The 25,688-nt window shown below is 30.8% G+C and overlaps 1 protein-coding gene across 1 annotated transcript in view; it reads left to right on the top strand.

The window, feature by feature from the left end:
* The window catches only part of LOC143236437 (protein O-linked-mannose beta-1,2-N-acetylglucosaminyltransferase 1-like), a 64,296-nt gene extending 40,484 nt beyond the window's left edge, over positions 1-23,812 (top strand). The window contains exons 18-25 of the mRNA XM_076474697.1: positions 2,435-2,528; positions 9,104-9,153; positions 10,454-10,580; positions 12,849-12,960; positions 13,824-13,979; positions 14,951-15,145; positions 15,776-15,907; positions 22,111-23,812. Coding sequence (XP_076330812.1) covers positions 2,435-2,528; positions 9,104-9,153; positions 10,454-10,580; positions 12,849-12,960; positions 13,824-13,979; positions 14,951-15,145; positions 15,776-15,907; positions 22,111-22,237 — 993 coding nt within the window. The 3' untranslated portion in view covers positions 22,238-23,812. The remainder of the gene's footprint in view (positions 1-2,434; positions 2,529-9,103; positions 9,154-10,453; positions 10,581-12,848; positions 12,961-13,823; positions 13,980-14,950; positions 15,146-15,775; positions 15,908-22,110) is intronic.
* The last annotated feature ends 1,876 nt before the right edge of the window (positions 23,813-25,688 follow it).

The raw sequence follows: 25,688 nt of genomic DNA, 5'->3' as shown, positions 1-25,688 counted from the left end.
TTGATCAACATATTTGTCTAGTTCTGTTTTGTTGTTTACATGTTCGATTGGGTGGGGTAGGTATGAGTCCAGAGAGGCATTAAAAGTGAGCCAGTCTGTTTCAGTGTAGGTGTATGCGGAAGGAGTCACGTACGCCACAGCCAGGTGGCGCGGGTGAATCATACATGATACGGGGAAGTGGTCACTGGTGATTTCATCATGCACTTTAAAGTTAGATATTCTATTAACCATGTCCTTGGGAGCGATGATGAAATCGAGTACATCATATGAGCCGTTGGCGGCTGAGAAGTGTGTAGGTGTATTGTCATTAATTAAGTTCATTTACTCAAACTGCACTATTTATATTGACTCCCTCGTGCCTCGATTCGAATGAGGGGAGATCACTTAATTTCCTGCTGGCCCTGGAATCGCTTCATGTTAGTTCACACCCTGTTCTTGCAGATATTCAAAACCGACTGGCCCATTTCTCTTTAACATCTACTCCTGTCCAGTTTATCTGTATACCAGACCACGTTGATATTTGCGAGAACAAGCTCACTGACACTGCAGCTAAATCTGTCTGCTTTGGCACTATCATTGCTGTGCCTGTTCCATACTTGGCTATGGTCCTGTATTCACGGCTTGGCTCTGTGCCAGTTGGTAGTCGACTTGGAGTGAGGAACGTGAAAACAAGCTTTTCCAAATAAAACCCTCTGTTGGACTTTGGCCATCTTGCTTTCATAAGGAACAGAAAGAGGAAGTTGTCCTAAATGAGTTTTTTAACTCATTGTTTTCTTTTATCTGGGACTGATGCACCAGTGTGTTGTCTGTGTGACACTCAGATCAAAATAAGCCACATTTTACTGTTTTATCGTCATTATGTCTCTCAACGACAGCATCATTTTAAACATCTTGTGTCTTAAGGTTTATCCATAATGTTAGATAGTTTTATTAATGATAGTGATACTGTTCACCTTAGAAATATTTTTAGTTTTTTAAAGGTCATTTATCTTTTTAATGCTATTTAAGTTTTTTAATTTATGAATTAGACCTTTTTTTAATGTGATTCCCCTTTAAGAATTAAAGTACATAGAGTTCAATTTGAAATTAGAAAATGGCCGTAATGTCAAATAACATGAAACCAGGACTGGAAAGGCCAACTTCAGGTGACTAACAGTGGTTTTCAAACTTACCTGTTAGTCATCCTGGTGAGTTATGATAATTAACATTATGCTACAGAAAGTCCTTTACAACTTCTATTACTGTAGTTTTTCTATTACTGCTGCAGACTTGATGTAAAAATTGCATTTAATGGTATTTATGTTTTGAATTCAAAAATTAAATATTGTTTTGTTTTACCTTTAATTTCTTTTTATGAATTTTTGTAATTTTAGTTTAATTTTAACTTATTACTAGATTTTTGATGCAGATAGCCTAGTTGCTCTGTGCCATAAAACACCAAACCAACCAACCATTTTAATTTCAAAATTGGACTATGTTTTGTTTTAGTATGATTTATTTTTACAATTTTTATGATTTTACTTTTTTACCAATTGCTTGGCAAAGATAACCCAGTTACTTTGTGCTAAACAGCCAACCAAAACTGCTGCTGCTTCATAAGATAAGTTACTGTCACTACTTTATGAGATGCTTTTTGTGGTGTTTTAGCCTCCAGATCTAGTTGTCATCACAATGTTTTGTGTTTATGGTGTTTTATCTTCTAGGTCTGGTTGCTGTCATCACAATATTTTGTGTTTGTGATGTATTATCCTCAAGCTCTGATTGCTGTCATCACAATGCTTTCTATTTGTGATGTTTTATTCTCCAGGTCTGATTATTGTCATCACAGTAGTTTGTATTTGTGATGTTTTATCCTCTAGGTCTGATTGCTATCATCATAATATTTTGTGTTTGTGATGTTTTATCCTCCAGGTCTGATTGGTGTCACCATAATATTTTGTGTTTGTGATGTTTTATCCTCCAGGTCTGATTGCTGTAATCACAATATTTTGGGTTTGTGATGTTTTATCACCAGAATTTCCCTGAATGTATTTTAACAAGGTGCAATGGACTACTTGAATTTTAGTCCATTTTATTTGGTGAGAATTAAGGTTATAGTACTTGTATTATAAAAATTAATAAAAAGTCTTGAAAAACATATATAGAATTGAAAAGTGCATTTTGTAGTATTTGGAAAATAAATGTAACTAATATGTGTTAAGTTTAATCTTCAGATATTGTATTTCCTTATTTGTCGTATTGAGATAACACCTGCAACTTGTGTGTTTATAATCTTGCATATCTTTTGTGTATTTTTATGTGCTTTATTTGCCATATTAAGATAACACATACATAACTTGGCTTTATAAACTTGTATATCTTTCATGTATTTTTTTTTATGTGCTTTATTTTTCATATTAAGATAACATATACATAACTTGAGTGGTTCCTTCAGGTATTTTATCCCTCAGAATATCCAGAACTATCAGAATTAATGGGCTTGTTTGGATTTGTTGGACACCCATTTAAGAAGACAGTCAATTATTGTGGTTAGTGTGTCATCTGTGTAGAAGTATTATAAGTAATGAGTGTTAAATATCAAATCAACACAAAATTTCATGTATTTCTTCATGAGCACATTCTTTTCAACAGTATAATGGAAATATGAGTACTATAGATTTAAGATCATTTTACCGGCAATGTTATATGTTTTTGTCCAGTAATGTCAAGTACAGTTGTCTGATAATATCAAATATATTTGTCTATTAATGTCAAGTACAGCTGTTTGATAATATAAAGTATATTTGTATATTATTGTCAAGTACAGTTGTCTGGTAATATAAAGAATATTTGTTTATTAATACCTCTGGGAGTTGTGTGATAATATAAAGTTTATTTGTCTGTTAATGCCTGGAACAGTTGTCTGATAACATCGACTACATTTGTCTATTTGTGCATGGTACAGTTGCTTGATATCATTTACATTTGTCTGTTTGTGTGTGGTACAGTTGTTTGAAAATATCAAGTATATTTGTCTCTTAATACCAGGTACAGTTGTCTGGTAGTATCTGGTATATTTGTCTATTGATGCCTGGTATAGTTGTCTGATAATATCGAGTACATTTGTCTATTAATACCCTTGAGAGTTGAGTGATAATATCAAGTTTGTTTGTCTGTTAATGCCTGGTTCAGTAGTTTGATAATATCAAGTATATTTGTCTCTTTATGCTCATGACAGTTGTCTGATAACATCAAGTGTATTTGTCTATTAATGTCAAGTACAGTTGTCTAATAATACTCAGTTTATTTGTCTGTTAATGCATGGTATAGTTGTGGGATAATATCAAGTTTGAGTGTTAATGCCTGGTACAGTTGTCTGATAGCATCAACTACATTTGTCTATTTGTGTGTGGTACAGTTGTTTGATAATATTGAGTATATTTGTCTCTTAATACCAAGTACAGTTGTCTGGTAGTATCTGGTATATTTGTCTATTGATGCCTGGTACAGTTGTCTGATAATATCCAGTATATTTGTTTGTTAATGTCTGGTAGAGTTGTCTGATAATATCAAGTGTATTTGTCTATTAATGCCTGATACAGTTGTCTTGTAATATCAAGAATATTTGTGTATTAATATCAAGTACAATTGTCTGGTAATATCAAGTATATTTTTCTATTAATTTCAAATACAGTTATCTGATAATATCCAGTACATTTGTCTGCTAATTCCTGGTAGAGTTGTCCCCTAATATTGAGTATATTTTCTATTAATGCCCTTAACAGTTGTGTCATAATATAAAGTTTATTTATGTGTTAATACCTGGTACAATTGTTTCATAATATCGACTATATTCATCTTTTTGTGTATGGTATGGTTGTTTGATAATATTGAGTATACTTATGTATTAATACTAAGTACAATATCAAGTATATTTGTCTATTAATGTCAAGTACAGTTGTCTGATGATATCTGGTATATTTGTCTATTAATGCCTGGTACAGTTGTCTGGTAATATCAAGTGTATTTGTCTATTAATGTCAAGTACAGTTATCTTATAATATCCAGTAGAGTTGTCTGATAATATTAAGTATATTTGTTTATTAATGTCAAGTACAGTTATCTGATAATATCAAGTATATTTGTCTATTTATACCAAGTACAGTTGCCTGATAATATTCAGTATATTTGTCTGTTACTGCCCGGTAAAGTTTTCTGATAATATCAAGTACATTTGTCTTTTGATGTCAAGTACAATTGTCTGGTAATATGAGGTATATTTGTCTATTAATGTCAAGTACAGTTACCTGATAATATCAAATATATTTGTTTATTAATGTCAAGTACAGTTGTCTAGTAATATCAGGTGTATTTGTCAATTAATGCCTGACACAGTTGTCTAGTAATATCAAGTATATTTGTCTAATTTTGCCTGGTACAGTTGTCCAATAATATCCAATTTATTTGTCTGTTAATGCCTGGTACAGTTGTCTGTTAATATCAAGTACAGTTATCTTATAATATCCGGTATATTTGTCTGTTAATGCCTGGTAGAGTTGTCTGATAATATCAAGTTTATTTGTCTATTAATGTCAAGTACAGTTATCTGATAATATCAAGTATATTTGTCTATTAATGCCTGGTACAGTTGTCTGATGATATATAGTAAATTTGTCTATTTGTACATGGTACACTTGTCTGGAAATATCAAATGTTCTTGTCCAGCAATTTCCAATGTAAGTATACACTATTCTTACACCCATATCTCACTGGTTTTACACTACACTTAGATCTTCTCAGAGTAGGTCTTATTTATGACAGTAGCACAGCTGTGTGTAAACCATTTTATAATTTAAGTGCTGATATAAAAATAAGATATATATAAGGATGTTGTGCTCATGTTATGAGTTCTTGTGTTTGAATTTAAAACATAATCAGTCTACCGTTTTTTTATAACACTATTGGCATTATAAAATATACGATTTTATATTTAAAATATGCAACTTTGAATGCAGAATACTATTAAGCCCAAAAGTAAAATATCCTAAATGTACTATTATTTAACTGGCTTTCTAATTGAGATATAGATGGGTTAATAAAATTTATTAGGTAGAAAATTAATGGAGTAGTCTTGTAAAAACTGTAGTAAAGTAGAATCTTTTTCTCTCTGCAATAAAAAAATAAATGTCAGAGAGAATTATTGACAGGATGTCATGATAAAGATGTACCTTATGTGTTTGACTGTAGCAGCTTTGGAAGATATTAATGTGTTGTGTCGCTTAACCCTTTGAAGATGAGTCACTGATCAAAGGCCATGTTTTCGTGTTCGTTGATTTTCATTCAAAATTTTATTGAGCTACTATTTTATGAAGTTATTTATGTCAATAAACTTGGTATTAAATTATAGGTTATAATTTAAATTTTAGTAATATGTGTAAGTTAATGTATTAGTTTAAAAAGTAAGTATTAAAAGAACTCATCTGAATATAGATTTTTAATAGTCACCAGCTATGTTGAATGCAGTATACAGCACAGATTCAAATTACATTTTTATAACATTAAAAAAGTATAGTTTTGTATGAATTAGGAATTCAAGTTATTTATGTTGACAAACTAGAATATAAAATAAGAACCTCATTTCATTTTTCTGAGATATAACTTATGTTTTGTACCAAACATAGTGGCCCTGTTCAATTCTTTCCATTTGTGGAAATACTCCCTTATATGCTCTTACTTTAATATAAGATGTGAATAACCATTCAACAAGTTAGAATGTCTCTCTAGTGGTTTTCTCAGCCATTTCAATCTGTGAAAAAGCTACCATATTCTTTCAAATCAAGATTTCCAGAAAGCACCTTGTGTCTTTAGCTGGCTCAAAGTTTTGTACCTTTTTTATACATAAATACAGCTTAGTTACTAAGCATGATAAATTATAGTGGAATTCTGTACTACAGAAATAGTGCAGTTATTCAACTGTGTGGGTGTGTATATATATAAAAACCTAAGAAAAATTATTTCACATCATCCATGTGCAAAATTTTAAAAGGCTTAACAACCAACCTACACCCTTGTGCAAATTAATTGAAACAAGACAGAAAATTACGATTTTTTTCCATTTTTTGTGTTTTATTTCTGAGAATCCAAAAATTACTCACAAATTAATACATGATATGACCGCCTTTATTTTTCAGAAGATCATTAATCCGCTTTGGCATCGAGTCCACAAGTTGACTTCAATCTTTACCAATTTTTGAATCGCGGTACCACACCTCAATTATGACCTCAATTAGATTATCTTTCATAGTACAGTCTTTTCCCCGAAGTCTTTCTTTACAAATCACCTAAAGATTTTCAATTGGATTTAAGCCCAGAGAGTTTCCAGGCCAGTCCAACACCTTTATTCGCATTGTAGTCATAAAATTCTTCACAAGTTTTGATATGTGGCACGAAGCCAGATCTGGCTGAAAAATGCCAGATCCATCTGGAAATCTCTTTTTCAATTCTGGAACAACTCTGCTCTGCAAAACTTCGATGTACTGTGGTTCTCGTATCATACCTTCTACGATATGTAAGCCTCCGATGCCATAGTAGCTGAAAAAGCCCCAAAACATCTTCTTGAAGGGATGTTTTACGAACTGATTGATGTGAGATTCTTGAAGTTTCTCACCTGGAGATCTACAAACATGCAGACGTCTTTGACCCTGTACGAAGAAATGAGTCTTGTCACTGAATAACACCTTCCTCCATTGTTCCTGCATCCAGTTCTTGTATTTCAGACCCCATTGATACTGTTTTTTCTTCATTGAGTTGGTAAGAAATTGTTTGACTGGTATCCTTGCCCTTCTAATGCAATTTTGAATGACATAGTATTCCTCAAAATTTCTTCATATATCCCAAAAATAGATCAACTGTACTGGAAAACACAGCTAATGATGCCATCTGTGTGAAAAAATGACTATTAAAGGAAATCAGCGGGTCCAACAAGCCTACACCAGCCGCCATGCTGAAAATATTGTAAAATGACCATTTGTTTCAATTAATTTGTACAAGTGTGTACATCCAGAAGCAACTGAGTTGAAAGGTCATAGCTAGAAGAGATATTTGTTTGCTTTACTTCTTTATTTACTGTTCTGTGTTTTAAGAAAACAAAGATTAATGACTTATTTCTAAATAGTAATAATCTATATAAATAAATATAATGTATAATAATTGAAATGTGACTGTATATTACAAAATACTAGTCCACAAAAACACACCCAAGACAAATCACTTTGAAAAACTAAGCATCAGTTTGATACTATTTGATACAGTAACATGAGTGCACATGCACCATGTCAATGCTAGTTATGTAATTTTAGCCAGGCACAATTGGTAGGTTAATACAATGAAAAAGAATAAATATATAATGTTATGAGACTTAAAATATTTAGACTAAATATTTGTATTTTTGTGTTATATTTTAGTCTTTCCAGAATGAAAAAGAGTAGAATCTATATATCATTTTTTTATTATGGTTACAAGATCGGTGAAATCTAAAACCCCACATAGTTAGGGTAGACAAAATATAGTCTTACTGAAAATAAACGTTTGAAATGTATTTAGATTTTAAAGGTTACACAAATAATATTTTAGATTTTTGTGATGAAGACTGGTTTTTTAATCATAACATGAGAATCACTTCACACTCACACTAGTAATGAAACAGACTCAGTATTTTCACAGAAAAAATCTGAATTAAATTTTTTTCTTTAAACTGATTCTTTTTGTACAAAAAGGAATTATCTTTTCTAAAGGTCCACTAAATTTTGTGAAGCTACACATATTGCATCAAAATTTATAACATAAATACTTAACATGTACAAGTGAATATATGTATTCATGTGTATTATACCAAGCTCATGGTGGAAGAGTTAGCAGTAACTACTATAAATGTGTAACTAATGTCAAACTTAGACATCTTATTGAAGTAGACAGAAATTCTAAGAAGAGTAATTTGGAATGAAGAAATGTTGTGTTATAGAAGGAAGAGAAGACCAAGTGTTTGTTTAGATATTTCTTGTTGTACATGACACTGAAATTGGTATTCTAAACTATCTTTACTATTTACCTTTAAAAGAAAGTTGCTTTGATTGGAAAAAGGACATACACATTTTGACTCCACACTTCCATACACATCGGGTTAATCATTTGTCTGGTAATGCCAAACATAGGTGCTTAATGTTGGAGGTTCCAACTCTTGTCTTGTTGTACTATGATTTTAATTCTTACTTAGTTTTAGTTCCTTGATAACTAGGCTCTTGTGGTGCTGAGACATTTCTTGTTTTTGGTGTTTGCTGTTCCTATCGTGTTGAAATATTTGGAAGTGACACTCCGTTTACTTGCTAGGTGTATCATAAAGTCAAGTATATTTGTCTCGTCATGTTATATAAAATATATATCATAACTGTCAACTACAGTTAGCTAATACAAATATATATATACATGTCATAATATCAAGAATAGTTGCCTGGTGATATCATAATGTCATGTACATCTACCTGGTAATTTCATATTATCAAATACAGTTGTTTGTTGATGTGATAATATTAAATATAGTTGTGTATTAATATCATATTACAAAGATGTTTGCCTAGCAGTATTATATTATCAAAGTTGCCTGGTAATGTTATATTATTAAGTATAGTTGTCTGGTAACGTGATATTATAATGTACAGTTGTCCGATAATGTGATGTTAAGTACAGTTGCCTCATATTGTAATATTATCGTGTACATTTGTACAAGTTACCAATATCCTTTGTAGTGGTGATATTGCAGTTCAAATACTTTTAATAATGATAGAGTATATTCCTGTCCTAGTTAATCATGCTAGTAATTTAAAAACTCCAAAATCATTTGCAGTGAGAGAAGTTTGTGTCATAGAAAATATTTTCTGGTGCTAACAGAATGTTTGTTAACTGCAGTTTTTTTAAACATGTATATATATTGGTAGTAAAATCAGTGGAATATGTCCAAATGTTTGGTATTTCTTAACATTATATGTTGGTTTCTCTCATAAACTGTTAAATGTCTACATATACATATATGATTATTTATATGTTTATGTTGTCTGTTTTGGAACTTTAGATAAAATTGCAGCTGCATTTGAAGTAGCCAAGTCATCTATTGAAGACATAGTAAGTACACTTTTGATTTCTTAGATTACTTCATATAAGATTCATACCTATCAGTGTTTCAGATTTAACTATTATTTAATATTTAAATTATTGACTTTAAAGTTAGAAAGCAGTTTGAAGAGGTAATAAAAAATTATTTCAAGTTTCAAATAGAGACAACATTTCTACAAAGCTTATCATTATTGCCATTCCAGCCATCTTCAACCTGTATTGTCTCAAAGTGGGTTCCTTGACATCAAATTTAAATTACTATGTTGTTTTAAAACCAGTTATTAGTAGGATTCATTTTATTATTAATGGTATTTTTGTTAAAATTTTTGTGTGACATGTAATGTTAGTCACTGTTTCTCCAAAAGATTTATGGACCCACAAGTACTTTACAACAGTGTGTTTAAAAAGAATTAGGGGACATGTTCCCAATAGGGGATTTATAAAAACGTTTTAAATTTTTTTAGTAACAAAATACATTTCTTGAATTTAGAGGAACATACTCCTTATTTGATTACTCTGTAAAAGGTAACAATTTTTATCAGTTTCCTATAGTTTGAAAGAAGGTAATGTGTAGCAAGAAAACTCACAAAATAAACATTAGTGAAGAAAGAATTATTGTGTGTTATGAAATACAAGTAAAATCTCTGCAAGTCTGTAAAACGTATTGAAATATAAGTGTTATGTGTGATAGACTGTTGGGTGTGATAACATGTGAGTATTATTACTCATTACTGATTTTCAATACAAAAGTGATAGGATTACTAATTATAATAAAACATAAGCGTTATCCTGACAGGGCATCAGTGTGATAAAATATAGCTACCATTACCCTCAGTAGACTGTCAGATGGCACAAAACATAAATGTTATCCTGACAGTATATCAGTATAATTAAATGTAGCTACCATTACCATTGGTAGACTGTCAGATGGCACAAAACTTATGTTATCCTGACAGGGTATCAGTATGATTAAATGTAGCTACCATTGCCCTCAGTAGACTGTCAGATGAAAGTGTTACTACTGTTGCACTGTAATGTGCCCTGACATATAATAAACCCTGATATGTTATTAACAAACATTTCTACAGTGTATGTATTTGAACTATATTTAAGTCTTTCATCACTGCTAAAATATTTTGACTCAATACAAGAACAAAACCAATTGAAATACTTGTGTAAAAACATTATTTTGTTTGTTTGTAAATAACATTGTATCACACCTTTATTTTAATTTTTCAATGTAGTAATTGATAAAATAAGTGTTACAAATGAAATCTGTATCTCTCACCATTTACGTCTTGGTTTCTAGGATATACTTATTGTTGTGGAGGAAGATGTGGCTTTGGGTCCAGACTTTATGGAATACATGGGACAACTGCTTCATCTTCTTATGGTGGACTCAACTCTAACAGCCATATCTGCCTGGAATACCAATGGTATGTATGATATGTATGCTCTGACCTGTCAAGTCCATCAATATCACCATTGAAAAAACCACAGAAGAATGTAAGAGAAGAAAATAACCTTAACTGTACTATTAATTTCATAATACCTGTTAGGTAACTGTATTATTAATTCTTAATGATGAGAAAACCCACTTGTAGAGAAAAATATATATGCAAAAACACAAGCAATTAACACAGCAGTACATCCACCACTATACTGGTACAGATATGTAGACGACATGATGGTGGGATTCACATCTACATAACACACACTTAATATTTTTCAATCACATTAACTCTATACATACTAAGAAATCGAATAAACAAGCCATAAAATTATGCTCACTAGATAAAATTAACGACGAATTAGACAAAACAATACTTCATCAACATCGATAAGTTTCCTCCACAAACTGTAGAAAACATTATATGCACACACCTTGACAAAAAGCAGAATCAACCAACAAAAGTAAATATATCTCACAATTTAAAAAATAAAACTATATTCTGCTGCATACTATATATTCCTGATATCAGCAGTAAAATAACCAACATTTGGCAAAAACTAGTAACAAAATATGGCATTCCAGTTAATACCAAATTTATTCGAAAACCAGGCACAAAACTAAGGTCTATTCTATGTAAAAAATACACTGACAAACACAACACCAACATTATTTATAAAATACGATGTGATAACTGCCACGACTTCTATATTGGAGAAACAAGTAGAAAAATGGAAACCATATTCAAAGAACACAAAAAGTCACCTTCAGAAGTTTTTAAACACAACATAACCATAGAAGACACCCAAATACTAAATAAAGAAATAAATATAAACAAACGCAAAATTAAAGAAGCCTTACTTACACAACAACTCAAGCCCAAAATAAACCAATACAAAGGAGCACCTTTATACCCTATATTAATAAATATAATCCAACATCTAAGCACACCCTCTACATTCCTACACTCAGTTACACAACCCCCTTCAAACATGTGGTCAGCTATTGGTCAGTTATGTCTTTCTTTTTTGTGTCTCTGACAATGACCAAAGAAGGTCAAAACATTGTTTGCTCCTCTATATAGAGCTTTCTCTATCCATACCAGCCATTTTGACATGTATAACTGTATTATTAATTTCATAACACCTGTTAGGTAACTGTATTATTAATTTTTTAACACCTGTTAAGTAACTGTAGTATTAATGTTATAACACCTGTTATGTAACTGAAGTGTTAATTTTATCATAACTGTTAGTTAACAGTATTAATTTTGTCACAACTGTGTAAGAATACTTTGCACCTTGTCACACTTTTTTAACTTCAGTTTTTAATCACATTTCTTCCCTTTGCCTCTCATTGTATTTATTGATTTATTGAACTTTACATTTAGAACCTCTTAATATTTAGTTTGTCCACAGTTGCTCTACACTTTGTGAGATTTTCTCAGTGTCAGTACCATATGGTAATTACAGAACATAATACAAAATAATCATGATTTTGACTGCTATAGAAAGGTGTTTGCTACTGAATAATCAAATAATATCTCATTTTTCTTTCAAATTCTTCTATACTTGTACAGAAAACAGGTCTTAACACAGATAAAGAAAACATAACCTTATCCAGATAGAGGAAACATGTCCTAACACAGATACAGAAGACATGGCTTGTCAAAGATACAGAAATTATGTCCTAAAACAGATACAGAGAACAAAGCCTGACACAGAGAGGACAAGGCCTAACACAGATACAAAAGACATGGCTTATCATAGATACAGAAAACATATCTAAACAAAGATACATAAAATGAGATCTAATACAAATGCTGCATGAAATTTTGTCTTATTGAAATAATGTTTAATTATTGTATTTGAATTATCTGAAGTGATAAATATTATATGTACAGTTTTATCAACATTACCAAATTCTTATGTTAGGGTTACTATATGTCAGTACAGATTGTAACTACAGTTTTATCAACATTACTGATTTTTTAAAACATCTTATCACACATAATTAAGTACTGTGTCTACAGTATAATCAATATTACTAAGTTTTTAATTAGTATTATCAAAAAACAGTATGTTGTATGTTACACCTTAGTTTCATCTCTTGTAAATATTCAAGTGGTTTCAACATCAGTGAATTAAGTAAGCAGAAATATACCTCAAAAATTTTATATTTTATAGAGGTTTTGGGTTTCAAAAGACTAAAAGTTAAATAGACAGCAACTTACATGAAAAGATATCTATTACAGGTTTTATGGGAGTTTCAGAAAACCTTACTCAAGTTTATAGAACAGAAGGTTTTGTTGGAATGGCTGTTGCTGTAAGAGCAGATTTATTTCATCAAAAACATTGTGATAAAATGTAAGTGCCATATGAACTATTATTTTAAGTGTATTTTGTTTCCCATCCTTTTTGTGGGATAATAAAATTATGCTTTTGATTTATAGTTCTCAGTTGTTAATAATATTAAATTATTTTTGGTATAATAAAATTATACTTTTAATTGACAGTTCTAAATTGTTAATCATATTAAATCTTCTTTGGGATAATAAAATTATACTTTTCATTTATTGTTCTAAGTTGTTAATCATACTAAATCTTCTATGGGATAACAAAATTATATTTTGAATTGATAGTTCTAAGTTGTTAATCATATTAAGTCATTTTTTGGGATAGTAAAATTATACTTTTCATTTATAGTTCTAAATTGTTAATCATACTAAATCTTCTATGGGATAACAAAATTATATTTTGAATTGATAGTTCTAAGTTGTTAATCATATTAAATCTTTTATGGGATAACAAAATTATACTTTGAATTGATAGTTCTAAATTGTTAATCATATCAAACTGTTTTTAGGATAATAAAATTATAATTGTAATTGATAGTTCTAAGTGTTAACCATAGTAAACCTTAAAATTTGTAATTGTTTCTTTTACTTGAGAAACTAATTTTTCACAGTCAAATCTGTTGTTTCTAGAAAGTGAAATACCTTATCTAACACTTGATAAACAAAACAATGTGTAGCAAAACTCCTCCTAACTCCAGTGTTGTTTGATAGTAATCTTTTTGTTGTGTAGACTTGGATCATATACTTGTTGGAATAAAGTGTGTAGAATTAAAATGTGGGTCTTAACTCTTCACAGCGGATAGTCCACATGCTTGATATTATGCTCATGAATATAAGTTCAGTGTTCTTCACAACCTCGGTAATGTCTTACAGATCTACAAGTGGAAAGTGGCTTAGTGACATCTTCCAGCAGGGAGAAAGTGTATTTCCAGATGTTTCTCGTGTTATTAGCACATATTCATTAAAAGAGTCAGAATCTGGAAGTAGTGTAGAAGAAGCTCTCTTTGGTGCAGAGAGAGTTACTAACATGTAAGTTTTGAAAAACAAATTTCTACTCTATGTGTGCATTGAGAAACATATTTATTATATTATTATTTATTTTACTTAATCTAATCTTAAGATACCTATTTTTATGTTTTATTTACTTTTAGAATAATAGATAATAAATAAACATGAAAAACAAGAAATAAAGTACTTACCCAATAATGTTTTGTTTGTTTTGTTGTTGTTGTCAGTTGAAGAGAATATTTAAGCATACTTTTTATACTGATGACACTAAATATATTGAATTTAATTAAATAATGCACCAAATAACATAGACTACTAACATGCAAAAAGTAAATTTCCTGTAACTCTTCAATTTTTCTGGCTTTCTAAGTATGTGGCAAAAGCTGTTACAAACTCATCTAAGCTAGTTGTTAAGTTTCTAACTAGAATATTGCTTGTACTCTGAGTGAAATTGATTATTATATCTTCAGAACACAATTTTATGCAATACATCATTTGATAGATAAAAACCTTGACTTTCTACAGGTTATAAGTGATATATAATAAAATGTAGGAGAGAACTATTGACAAATCCCATAAGAGAGGATGTGACAGGAAGAGTCTGATTTTCTGCAGATAGTTCTGTAACCAGATACAGTTAAGGGCTACATAAATTATGGTTTGACTCATCAATAACATTTCTATTCTGAACAATTTACATTTAATTACTTGCTATTTCAAATACTTGTGGATAAAATGGAGAAGGCAAAAGCATGGAGAAAATGTCATATGTGTCATTATATGATTATAAGACAAAGTGACTTCAATAGAAGTTTCACATTTTTGGTTACACTCATATAAACACAACCATAAGCAATTTTTAATACATTTTCAGTTTGCAAATAAATAATTTTCTTATATTATTTCAACTTTTTCTTGTTCACTTGTGTAATGATTTCTATATATTATTCATATTCATATATTTACAGACTAGCTGATTTTTTTTATTTTAGTCAAACAGAGATCCAGTTAGAGCGGGTTGAACAGTTGGAAAAACAAGCTTATGTTGAAGAATTAAATTCTACCATCTTAGGGAGTTATCCAGTAATGGTTGACTCCTCAACACTGGGCAAGTGTTTTGACAGGAAGAACTCTGAAGAGATGAGATCCCAAGTCTTTAATGTACTTGTAGGATTGCACAATACTAGGTTTGTTTTATACATTTATCAAGTTGTTACTGTCCTCTTAGAAATGCAAGAAAATTGTACAAATACATGTCATTACCTCCTTCTTAAAGAAAGAGACTTCCAAATAATATCAGTGTTATCTCTTTCATTAAGCAGAAGACATACAAAAACTATCACTGTCATCTCTTTCATTAAGCAGAAGGCCTATAAAAACTATCACTGTTATCTCTTCATTAAGCAGAAGACATACAAAAACTATCATTATCATCTCTTTCATTAAACAGAAGGCCTATAAAAACTATCACTGTCATCTCTTTCATTAAATAGAAGACATACAAAAACTATTACTATCATCTCTTTCATTAAGCAGAAGACATACAAAAACTGAGTGTCATCTCTTTCATTGAACAGAAGACCTATAAAAACTATCACTGTCATCTCTCATTAAACAGAAGAATACAAAAACTATCACTGTCATCTTTTTCATTAAATAGAAGACATACAAAAACTATCACTATCATCTCTTTCATTAAGCAGAAGACATACAAAAACTATCAATGTCATCAAACAGAAAACATATGAAGTGTATGATTTTTGAAGTAAATTTTTCTTTGTGTATCAGTAAATTTGTTCGTGCTTTTGGTATTTCAGTCAGGTTCTTGCAGCATACATCCAACAGTCAGGACCAGAAGACTACCGAGGATTCAGGATGCTGTGTCAGTGCATTGGATTGTTTTATCATCCACAGCTGCCACCTTCAGGGCTATATAGAGGTGTATTAAGGTGAGAAAGTTTAGGGTCAGTGCACTTTTGTGTTGTCTCTTTTTATTTGCAAATTCTTCCTACGTAATCTTGTTTGGTTACATTAGTTGTGTTTACTAGAAGGTAAAGTAACTGTTAACCGAAATGAAACACTGCTTTCTGTTTACTTTGATCAAAAAGTAATAATACGGATATTTATATCATATACTGTAACAGATTTGTCTGTATCTTCACAGTAGACGTTTGTTATCTTGTTGTTGTATATTTGAGTAGCTATTTCTTAACTTGTTTTATGTTTAATTATCAGTTTTTAACTTGTTATTTTATGTTTGAGTAGCTATTTATAACTTGCTTTATGTCTTAATATCCATTTGTTAACTTGTTTTATGTCTGAGTAGCTGTTTGTTAACTTGTTTTATATTTGAAAAGCTCTTTTTAACTTGTTAGTTTTACATCTGGGTAGCTGTTTTTAACTTGTTAGTTTTATATCTGAGTAGCTGTTTTAAACTTGTTAGTTTTATGTCTGAGTAGCTGTTTTTAACTTGTTTTATATTTGAGTAACTATTTCTTAACTTGTTAGTTTTACATCTGAATAACTATTTGTTAACTTGTTAGTTTTATGTCTGAATAGGTGTTTTTAACTTGTTTTATATCTGAGTAGCTGTTTTTTACTTGTGTTATGTCTGAGTAGCTGTCTTTAACTTGTTTTATTTCTGAGTAGCTCTTAACTTGTTTTATGTTTGAGTATCTGTTTTTAACTTGTTAGTTTTATTCATGAGTAGCTATTTTTTAACTTGTTTTATGTTTGAGTAGCTCTTTGTTAACTTCTTAGTTTTATGGTTGAGTAGCTGTTTTTCACTTGTTAGTTTTCTGTCTGAGTCGCCATTTTTAACTTCTTTTATACCTGAGTAGCTGTATATCAACTTATTAGTTTTATGCCTAAATAGCTGTTTGATAAATTATTTTGTGTCTGAGTAGCTATTTTAAACTCTACAAAAGGTATAAACATGCACGCTGACATTACAAAGATCCCTAGTTTGTTTATTTTTACAACAATATTTATGGTTGTGTTCTTTCTTCTTTTAATATCATATGTATGGTTATGTTCTTGTACTATCTCATATTTATGGTTGTGTTATTTGTCCTTGTAATATCTCATATTTCTGGTTATGTTCTTTGTCCTTGTAATATCTCATATTTTTGGTTCTGTTCTTTCTTCATTTAATATCTCATATTTATGGTTGTATTCTTTTTGCTTCTAATAAATCATATTTATGGTTGTCTTATTTCTTGTAATATCTCATATTTACGGTTGTGTTATTTCTTCTTGTAATATTTTATATTTATTATTGTGTTCTTTCTGTTTGTAATATCTCATATGTATGGTTGTGTTTTTCTTCTTGTAATATCTCATTTATGGTTGTGGTCTTTTTGCTTGTAATCTCTCATATTTATGGTTGTGTTCTTTTTCCTTTTTATATCTTATTTATAGTTGTTTTCTTTCTGCTTGTAATATCTCATGGTTGTGTTCTATCTTGTAATATCTCATTTATGGTTGTATTCTTTCTTATAATATCTAATATTTATTTTATGTACTTTTAATATATTTATGGTTATGTTATTTCTTGTAATATCTCATATTTATGGTTGTGTTCTCTCTGCTTGTAATATCTTATATTTATGGTTGTGTTCCTTCTTGTAATATTGCATATTTATGGTTGTGTTCTTTCTCCTTGTAATATCTCATATTGATGGTTATGTTCTTTTAATATCTCAAATGTATGGTTGTTTTCTTGTAATATCTCATATTTATGGTTATGTTCTTCTGCAATTGCATATTTATGGTTGTGTTCTTTCTGCTTGTAACATTTCATACTTATGGTTGTGTTCTTTTTCCTTCTCATATCTCATTTATGGTTGTTTTCTTTCTGCTTGTAATATATTTATGGTTGTGTTCTTCTTGTAATTCCATATTTATGGTTCTGTTCTTGTAATATCTCATACTTATGGTTGTGTTCTTTCTTTTTGTAATATCTCATTTCTGGTTGCATTTTTTCTTGTAATATATCATATTTATGGTTGTGTTCTCTCTGCTTGTAATATCTTATATTTATGGTAATGTTCTTTTTGTTTGTAATATCACACATTTATGGTTGTGTTATTTCTCCTTGTAACATCTCATACTTATGGTTGTGTTTTTTCTTCTTGTAATATATCATTTATGGTTGTTTTTCTCTGCTTGTAATATCTCATACTTTTGGTTGTGTTCTTTCTTGTAATATGTCATATTTATGGTTGTGTTCTTTTTCCTTTTTATAACTCACTTATGGTTGTTTTCATTCTGCTTGTAATATCTCATTTATGGCTGTGTTCTATCTTGTAATATCTCATTTATGGTTGTGTTCTTTCTTATAATATGTCATATTTATGGTTGTGATCTTTTTCCTTTTTATAACTTACTTACGGTTGTTTTCATTCTGCTTGTAATATCTCATATATTGGTGTGTTTGTTCTGCACGTAATATCTCATTTATGGTTGTGGTCTTGTAATATGTCATGTATATCGTTGTGTTATATGTCCTTGTAATATCTCATATTTATGGTTGTGTTTTCTGTCCTTGTTATATCTTATACTTATGGTTGTGTTCATTCTGCTTGTAATATCTCATATTTATGGTTGTGTTCTTTCTGTTTGTATTATCTTATTTATGGTTTTGTTCTTTCTTTTGTAATATCTTATTTATGTGTGTGTTTTTTTGTTTGTAATATCTCATATTTATTGTTGTGTTTTTTCTGTTTGTAATATCTCATATTTATGGTTGTGTTCTTTTTGCTTGTAATATCTCGTATTATGGCTGTTTTTTCTCCTTGTAATATCTGATGTTTTTTGTTCTGTTCATTCTTTGTATCTGTTTTTGTTCTTGTTATCTAAAAATGTGTACTAACTTACCAGTAGTGAACAAAAACAAGAACGAAAGCTGTTAATAATGTCTATTAAAAACTTAGTTAAAACAACTGAGACACATAACATCTGAAACCAATATTTCAGAAATGAAGAATGTGTGTTTCTTGTTGAGACACATTTAAAACTGTATCTGATTCTCATTATCTGTGATAACTGAAAATATTGGGCCAATAGATCCTGGGACTGTGATACACAGTAAATTTTTCATATGGTTGTTCTGTGATATGTTGCTTTTCCACAATACATTTTGTCATAATTGTAATCCTAAAATATAAACTTGTTTGTAAAGATTAATACAAAGGAAGCATTTATTATTTTATTCTATACAAACATTACCTTCATCGTACAATTCATCCTGTGTGGTCTGTATTATTATTGGTAATGAATGTATTCATTACTTTTACAATGTACTTCTTATTGTGCTAGACAAGTGTTTACTATTGCAAAACACTATTATCTCTGCTGTCACTTATACTTATTAGTTGCCTGCCAAGGTTTGAACTTCTTCCTTGGTAATATTATCAGCATCTGCTCTTTCTTTAGTTTCCTGTATGTTGTTGGGTAAAGATATCTTGCTGGAAGGAGGTTTTCCACCTGCTGTGCCCTCTGTAAGCCATGTAAGGTTCCTTTTCTTTATTCATTGATGTCACCTGTTTGCATTCTTCTTTGTTCTTGTTGCTCTTAAAACATTCTTTGGCTTCTGCTCCTCATCCAGTTTGTACTTGGAATAGATTTTGTCTTTGTCTTCAAGACTCCTCCATTCAGGCAGACTGTTGCCAACAGCATTGATGACTGTCCTGTGTTGGTGGGGTGTGTGTAAGCAATGTCCCAACATTTCTTTTACACCTGGAATTCCTTTACCACATATCCATAGGTACTTCATGTTCTAGCATCGTGGTTGGTCATTCAGTTCAATTCTTCACCTTCATTATCCTCCCACCCTGTGGTCTTTCCACTTTTAGTAGATCCGTTGAGTGTGGATCTTTGTTCCAAGCTATCAGAGAGTTATTGGTCAAGGGGAGGTAGAGAGAGTCAATTCTCTTCTTCCAGGATTTTATTCCTTTTTATTTTTTGTGCCGAAGAAGGTCGGAAATTGGTATCATATCATCATTCTTTCTTGTCTCAACTAATTCTCAGATCGTCCTAGGTTTATGGTGGGGTCCTTTCTTGACCTTCTTTGACATTTTTCATCAGGTCTTTGAATGACCAAGTTTGATGTTGCCAATGCACATCTACACATTACTGTAATGAAATCATCCCACCAATACCCACATTTCATGAACAAGGACCAGGCTCTGCTCTTTGGCCTGGCATCTGCACCATAAGTTTTGTGCAGTGTTGTACATACTTTTTCTCATGACCTTCATACTTTGAGCCTGTGAGCAGTAGTTTTGTAGTATGGTCGATTTATTTTTGGGATATATGATGACATTTTGAGGAATATTATGTCATTCGAAATTGCATTAGAAGAGCAAGGAGAACCAGTCAAAAAACAACTTCTCACCAACTCAGTGAAGAAAAAACGGTATCAATGGGGTCTGAAATACAAGAGCTGAATGCAAGAACAATGAAAGAAGGTGTTTTTCAGTGACGAGACTCATTTCTTTGTACAGGGTCAAAGAAGTCTGCACGTTTGCAGATTTCCAGGTGAGAAACTTCAAGAATCTCACATCAATCAGTTCGTAAAACATCCCTTCAAGAAGATGTTTTGGGGCTTTTTCAGCTACTATGGCATCAGAGGCTTACATATCATAGAAGGTATAATGCGAGAACCACAGTACATTGAAGTTTTGGAGAGAAGAGTTGTTCCAGAATTGAAAAAGAGATTTCCAGATGGATCTGGCATTTTTCAGCAACATCTGGCTTCGTGCCACATATCGAAACTTGTGAAGAATTTTATGACTACAATGCGAATAAAGGTGCTGGAATGACCTGGAAACTCTCCAGACTTAAATCCTATTGAAAATCTTTGGGCAATTTGTAAAGAAAGACTTCAGGGAAAAGACTGTACTACAAAAGATAAGCTAATTGAGGTGTGGTACCTCAATCAAAAAATTATTAAAGATTGAAGTCAACTCATGGACTCGATGCCAAAGCAGATTAATGATCTTCTGAAAAATAAAGGTGGTCATATCATGTATTAATTTGTGAGTAATTTTTGGATTCTCAGAAATAAAACACAAAAATTGGGAAAAAATCGTAATTTTCTGTCTTGTTTCAATTAATTTGCACAAGGGTGTAGTTCAGGATACGTCATTCTATAGCTAAAGGTTAAGATTCAATCAATAGTACAAAGATACATGTAATGTTGACATTTAGTTCCTCTAACCACCAACTTGGGACAAAGACCCCTTAATTCCAACCCTCAGCTACCTGGATGAAATTGGCTTACAGTGATAATAACTCATGTACAGTTCCACTTTTGATTCAGGAACTAAGTTCAGGGTGAATAGTATACGTGTTCTTATGTAGTGTGGTTCTCCCACTTGGGTACCAATCTTATCTTGATACACCCATGATCCACTCAGATGCTTTCTGCATGGATAATGCTTTCACTGGCCTTTCCATCTCTTCATTGGGAGATCCTAGCTATAAGAATCAGTGGATATAAGTGTGTTTTGGAAGTTAATATTTTGTTAAATTGAAAATGTGTTGACAATAGTACTTACTTCCACTGACACTCTCCCATTTTTCCTTCCCAGTAAGAGTTGGTGTTAGTGACTGGAATGGTATTCAGTCTCAAAAAAGTGATAAAAGTACCTCAATTAAGTGCTTATATACAGTACCAGGAAAAAGTACACATTGATGTAGATGGAGAAAATCTCGAGACAGTTATTACCAACGGCAATTAAGTTGGGTATAAAGACCAGACAAAGCTGTAAATATCAAACCAATGCTTAGATGTACAAAGTTGAAACCCTGATGGTTGAGTAATAACTAAAAGTGTTACAGGTGTATTAATTGGAAATACAGTTTGAATTAAGGAAAATATTAATTCTCAGAACACGATATATTTGTTATATTAATGTTTTATTGTTTTTGATGAGCTTATACATTACTTCACAATGTGTTGTTTTATTATCATTATTAATGAACCTATTAATCACTTCACAATGTGTTGTTATATTATTGTCTTACTGACTGTGGTTTAATATTCTTCTCAATGAGTTTAATGTTACCACACTGTAACATGTAAGTAATTTCTGTGTTTTTAACACAATTTTTTATTTCTACATCTGTTTCTATGTTGTTTTAACAGATTTAATTCTGGTGGTCAACACATACTTTTAGTTGGATCATCTTCTCCATTTTATCACTATAAACCTGTGTATATACGCCCTCTGGTGGTAGAAAATGTGGAGAGACATCATTCTCAACAGTTTTGAAAGTTTTTTGTGAATATTTTTAAATTTCTAAGTTTTTAATCTACTCCACATCCCTGAACATCATGTTTCCAACATGTATTTATAATGGAAGTCAGAACTTGTTTTGCAGTTTATATAATAATATAAACTTCTGTCTCCTATTATTTCTCTATTATATACTTTATTATTATTTATAAGAAAACACCACTTACATTCTCCTTATTATTAGGGCTGAAACAGAAGTATATTCCTGCACTAGTGATGTTTCACTATTTATTCAGACTTTTCTATAGGTTCCATGAACATTGATTTGTAGTCTTCGTTTCAATCCATAGCTCTTCTGACAACTATAAAACATCTGTTATAGTTATGTGTGTGTTTTCTTAACTTTCCAGCCAAGCCTTACCTCTCAGTAATTAACAACCAAAGATGTATTTTTTTTATTTATTTATGAAATAGGAACGGATGTGGTCCAATTTTTGCTACGTTAAACATGATTTATTTGTAACTAGTCTAAACATGTTTTAATAATTCAGTTAGCTTTAGATGTTTCCTTGTTTAAGATAAGTTCATTTCCTTATCTAGTCCTACATTTTGTTTAAAACATTAATTTGGAAACACTTTTCAAGACGTGATTTGTTAAACTTTTGTTACAATATTTAGCGTGATTTAATTATGGTTTTGTATCACCCACATTGTAACAGCACCTGATGTATCATTGTTTTATTATTTTGCTTATATTTTAGAAAAATATAATTTTGCAATATTTTATTATATTGTTTAGACTAGAAGTGGTACGTAATTTACTGATGTTACTTCGTAGTGTTGCATGATTTATTGAAGTGTTATTACGTTACTTAAATTGTAACAGCACATGATTTATTGAGGTTTTGGTTATGTTACTTAAATTGTAGCAACACATGATTTATCAAATTTTATTGTATTACTTAAATTGTAACAGCACGTGAGCTGTCAAGGTTTTGTTATGTTACTCAAATTGTTGCAGCAAGCAGAAATTAAGTTTGTAGACATCATGTACATTGGACGTCCAAAATTTGTGTAGATTAAAAGCCTTTAGATGTAATAGGACGTCTGGCTAATGGAGCGTGATGTTTAAAACAGTGTAAACATCACACACTACCAACAGAAATGTTTTACACCCCAACAAATAGGATCAGCCATAAAACTTTGTGTATTACCATCCAGCTGGCCTGGCAAGTTGTAATATTTAACTGAAGACAACAGACAGCATATAAGTGAAATACTAATCAGACTTCAAACTCTTAATGGACTAATGAAGACTGATGTAATTAGACGGCTGCTTAGTCTTATGGAATAACTTTATTAGATGCATATTTTATCTCATTGGTTTGTTTGTTTTTAATTTCTCACAAATCTACACCTATCTGATTGGTGTTTAGTTTTATTTATCATTCTGTTCATTGATTACTTAGGACCAAACAGTATTTTAAAATCTTATTAGACGTGCCGAATAAACGGTGTGAACTTATTTTAATGATAAATTGATTATACAGGAATATTTTCACAATGATCAAATGTTTCTAAAAGTTGTAAAATAAATTTTCCAACAGAAAAGATTGTTTCATGCTCTCATTTTTCATCTTTGATGTGATTGTGTAATTAATGTGAAGATTACAGATGTTATGGGATTGTTCGTTATGTCACATATAAATACAGATGTTATTGGATTGTTCGTTATATCACATAAATACAGTTGTTATTGGATTGTTCTTTACATTACTTAAATACAGCTATTAAGGGATTGTTTTTACATCAAAAATAAATACAGGTGTTACAGGATTTTCTTTACATATAAATACAGATGTTAAGAGATTGTTCTTCACATCGCATATAAACATGGATAGTGCGGGATTGTTTTTTTTACAGTACGGGCATATAATTACAATATAAACATATTGTGTGATTAAAATATGAAACATATTTCGTATATATGAATAAAACAAAAGAGTTCCAGTCAGTAGAAATCATTTATTTCGTACGTGTCAGAAATTCAACTTGCTGGAGATAAATATCAATAACTAATGATAATTTTAGTTTTCACTCTTTTTTTTTTTTTTTTTTTTTTTCCTTTATAACGAGTAACACCATCTATTGATTGATATGTGTATTAACCCTTTCAAAACTTTCTGTTAAATTATTAAATATACTTCATCATAAAATTTGATTTTCGCGGCATAATCCTTGCAGTGTTTACTAAAATCTGCCAAATTTTATGATTTTCACTTAATGTGTTAGAAATTAGTAGTATATAAACCGTAACGAGTACAAATGATTACGACGTTGATCATACGAACCTAAGCAGTGTTGCACATATTTTGATCTGCAACTAACCCACCGTGGTCACTAGGTTGAAAAGACACATTTTTCAGAGCAGTGAAATATTTTGGTGGAAGTAAGCACACTGTGGTTTATGAGTTATAATTAACGGAAACGAAGAAAGAAAAACGAAACGCGGGTTTAATCACTGCCTGTTAATTTCGTTCATAAAACCCACGTAAACGAGATTCAACAGAGGTAATGTTTAAACTTTAATGGATTTCTAAACACGGATTGTCATTTGTTAATTATTTATTTCGGAAACATTGAATTTAGCTTTTTTAGATATTAATATTTTGTCAGAAAATAATATAAGGAACGTTTTGATCATTATTTGACTAATCAACTGACCACACGATTGTTCACTTTATAAATATACAGTTCGTATAAACTTTAATTACATTTATCTACACAATAGTTGAATCATTAAATAAAAGAGTAAATATTATCCAAGCCGTAAATTTAGCGAACATTAAAATAATACGAGTAGGACATTAAATCAGTCTAGCCTGTTTTCTTTAGCTTCAACTAATGTTTTTCATTATTATTCGTGTTTCTCGGCAGGTGGTACTCTTGATATAATATAAACGGATCTTATTGCCCAAGAGAATGTTTATATTCAGGGTCAAGTTGCGGTTACGCAACAGTTTTCAATACCGACACCAAGGCTTGTAATGTTAATGTTATTTTTATTGAATTTCTAACTCACGTAGAATGAACAGCAAAAAGCAAGTGTTTTTCAAACTAATAGTATGTTTCTCTTAAGAAAAACAGGAACATGAGACTAATTACTTTATAGTTTTGAGGTATTTGAAAATGTTATTATAAAAGTCGTGGAGTTTTGCGTTCGAATAAAATCAAGTCTATGCATGTCTTACGTTGAACTTTTTTGTTAATTATCTACAGAGGTGGCCCGGCATGGCCAGGTGGTGGTTAGCTTTCTGAACCATATATACCCTGCATTCTATAGCAAATATCTAAATTAAAACTGAAAATATAGCTTCCAAAAAATATTTATACAGCGGCCCGGCATGCCCAGGTAGTTAAGACACTTGACTTGTAATCCGAGGGTCGCGAGTTTGAATCCCCGTCACACCAAACATACCCTTTCGGC

Source organism: Tachypleus tridentatus, chromosome 13 (genome assembly GCF_004210375.1).
Source record: "Tachypleus tridentatus isolate NWPU-2018 chromosome 13, ASM421037v1, whole genome shotgun sequence".
In the NCBI taxonomy this organism is placed as follows: Eukaryota; Metazoa; Arthropoda; class Merostomata; order Xiphosura; family Limulidae; genus Tachypleus; species Tachypleus tridentatus.
Note: the sequence above shows the minus strand (reverse complement) of the source record. Positions and strands in the feature narration are given on the sequence as shown.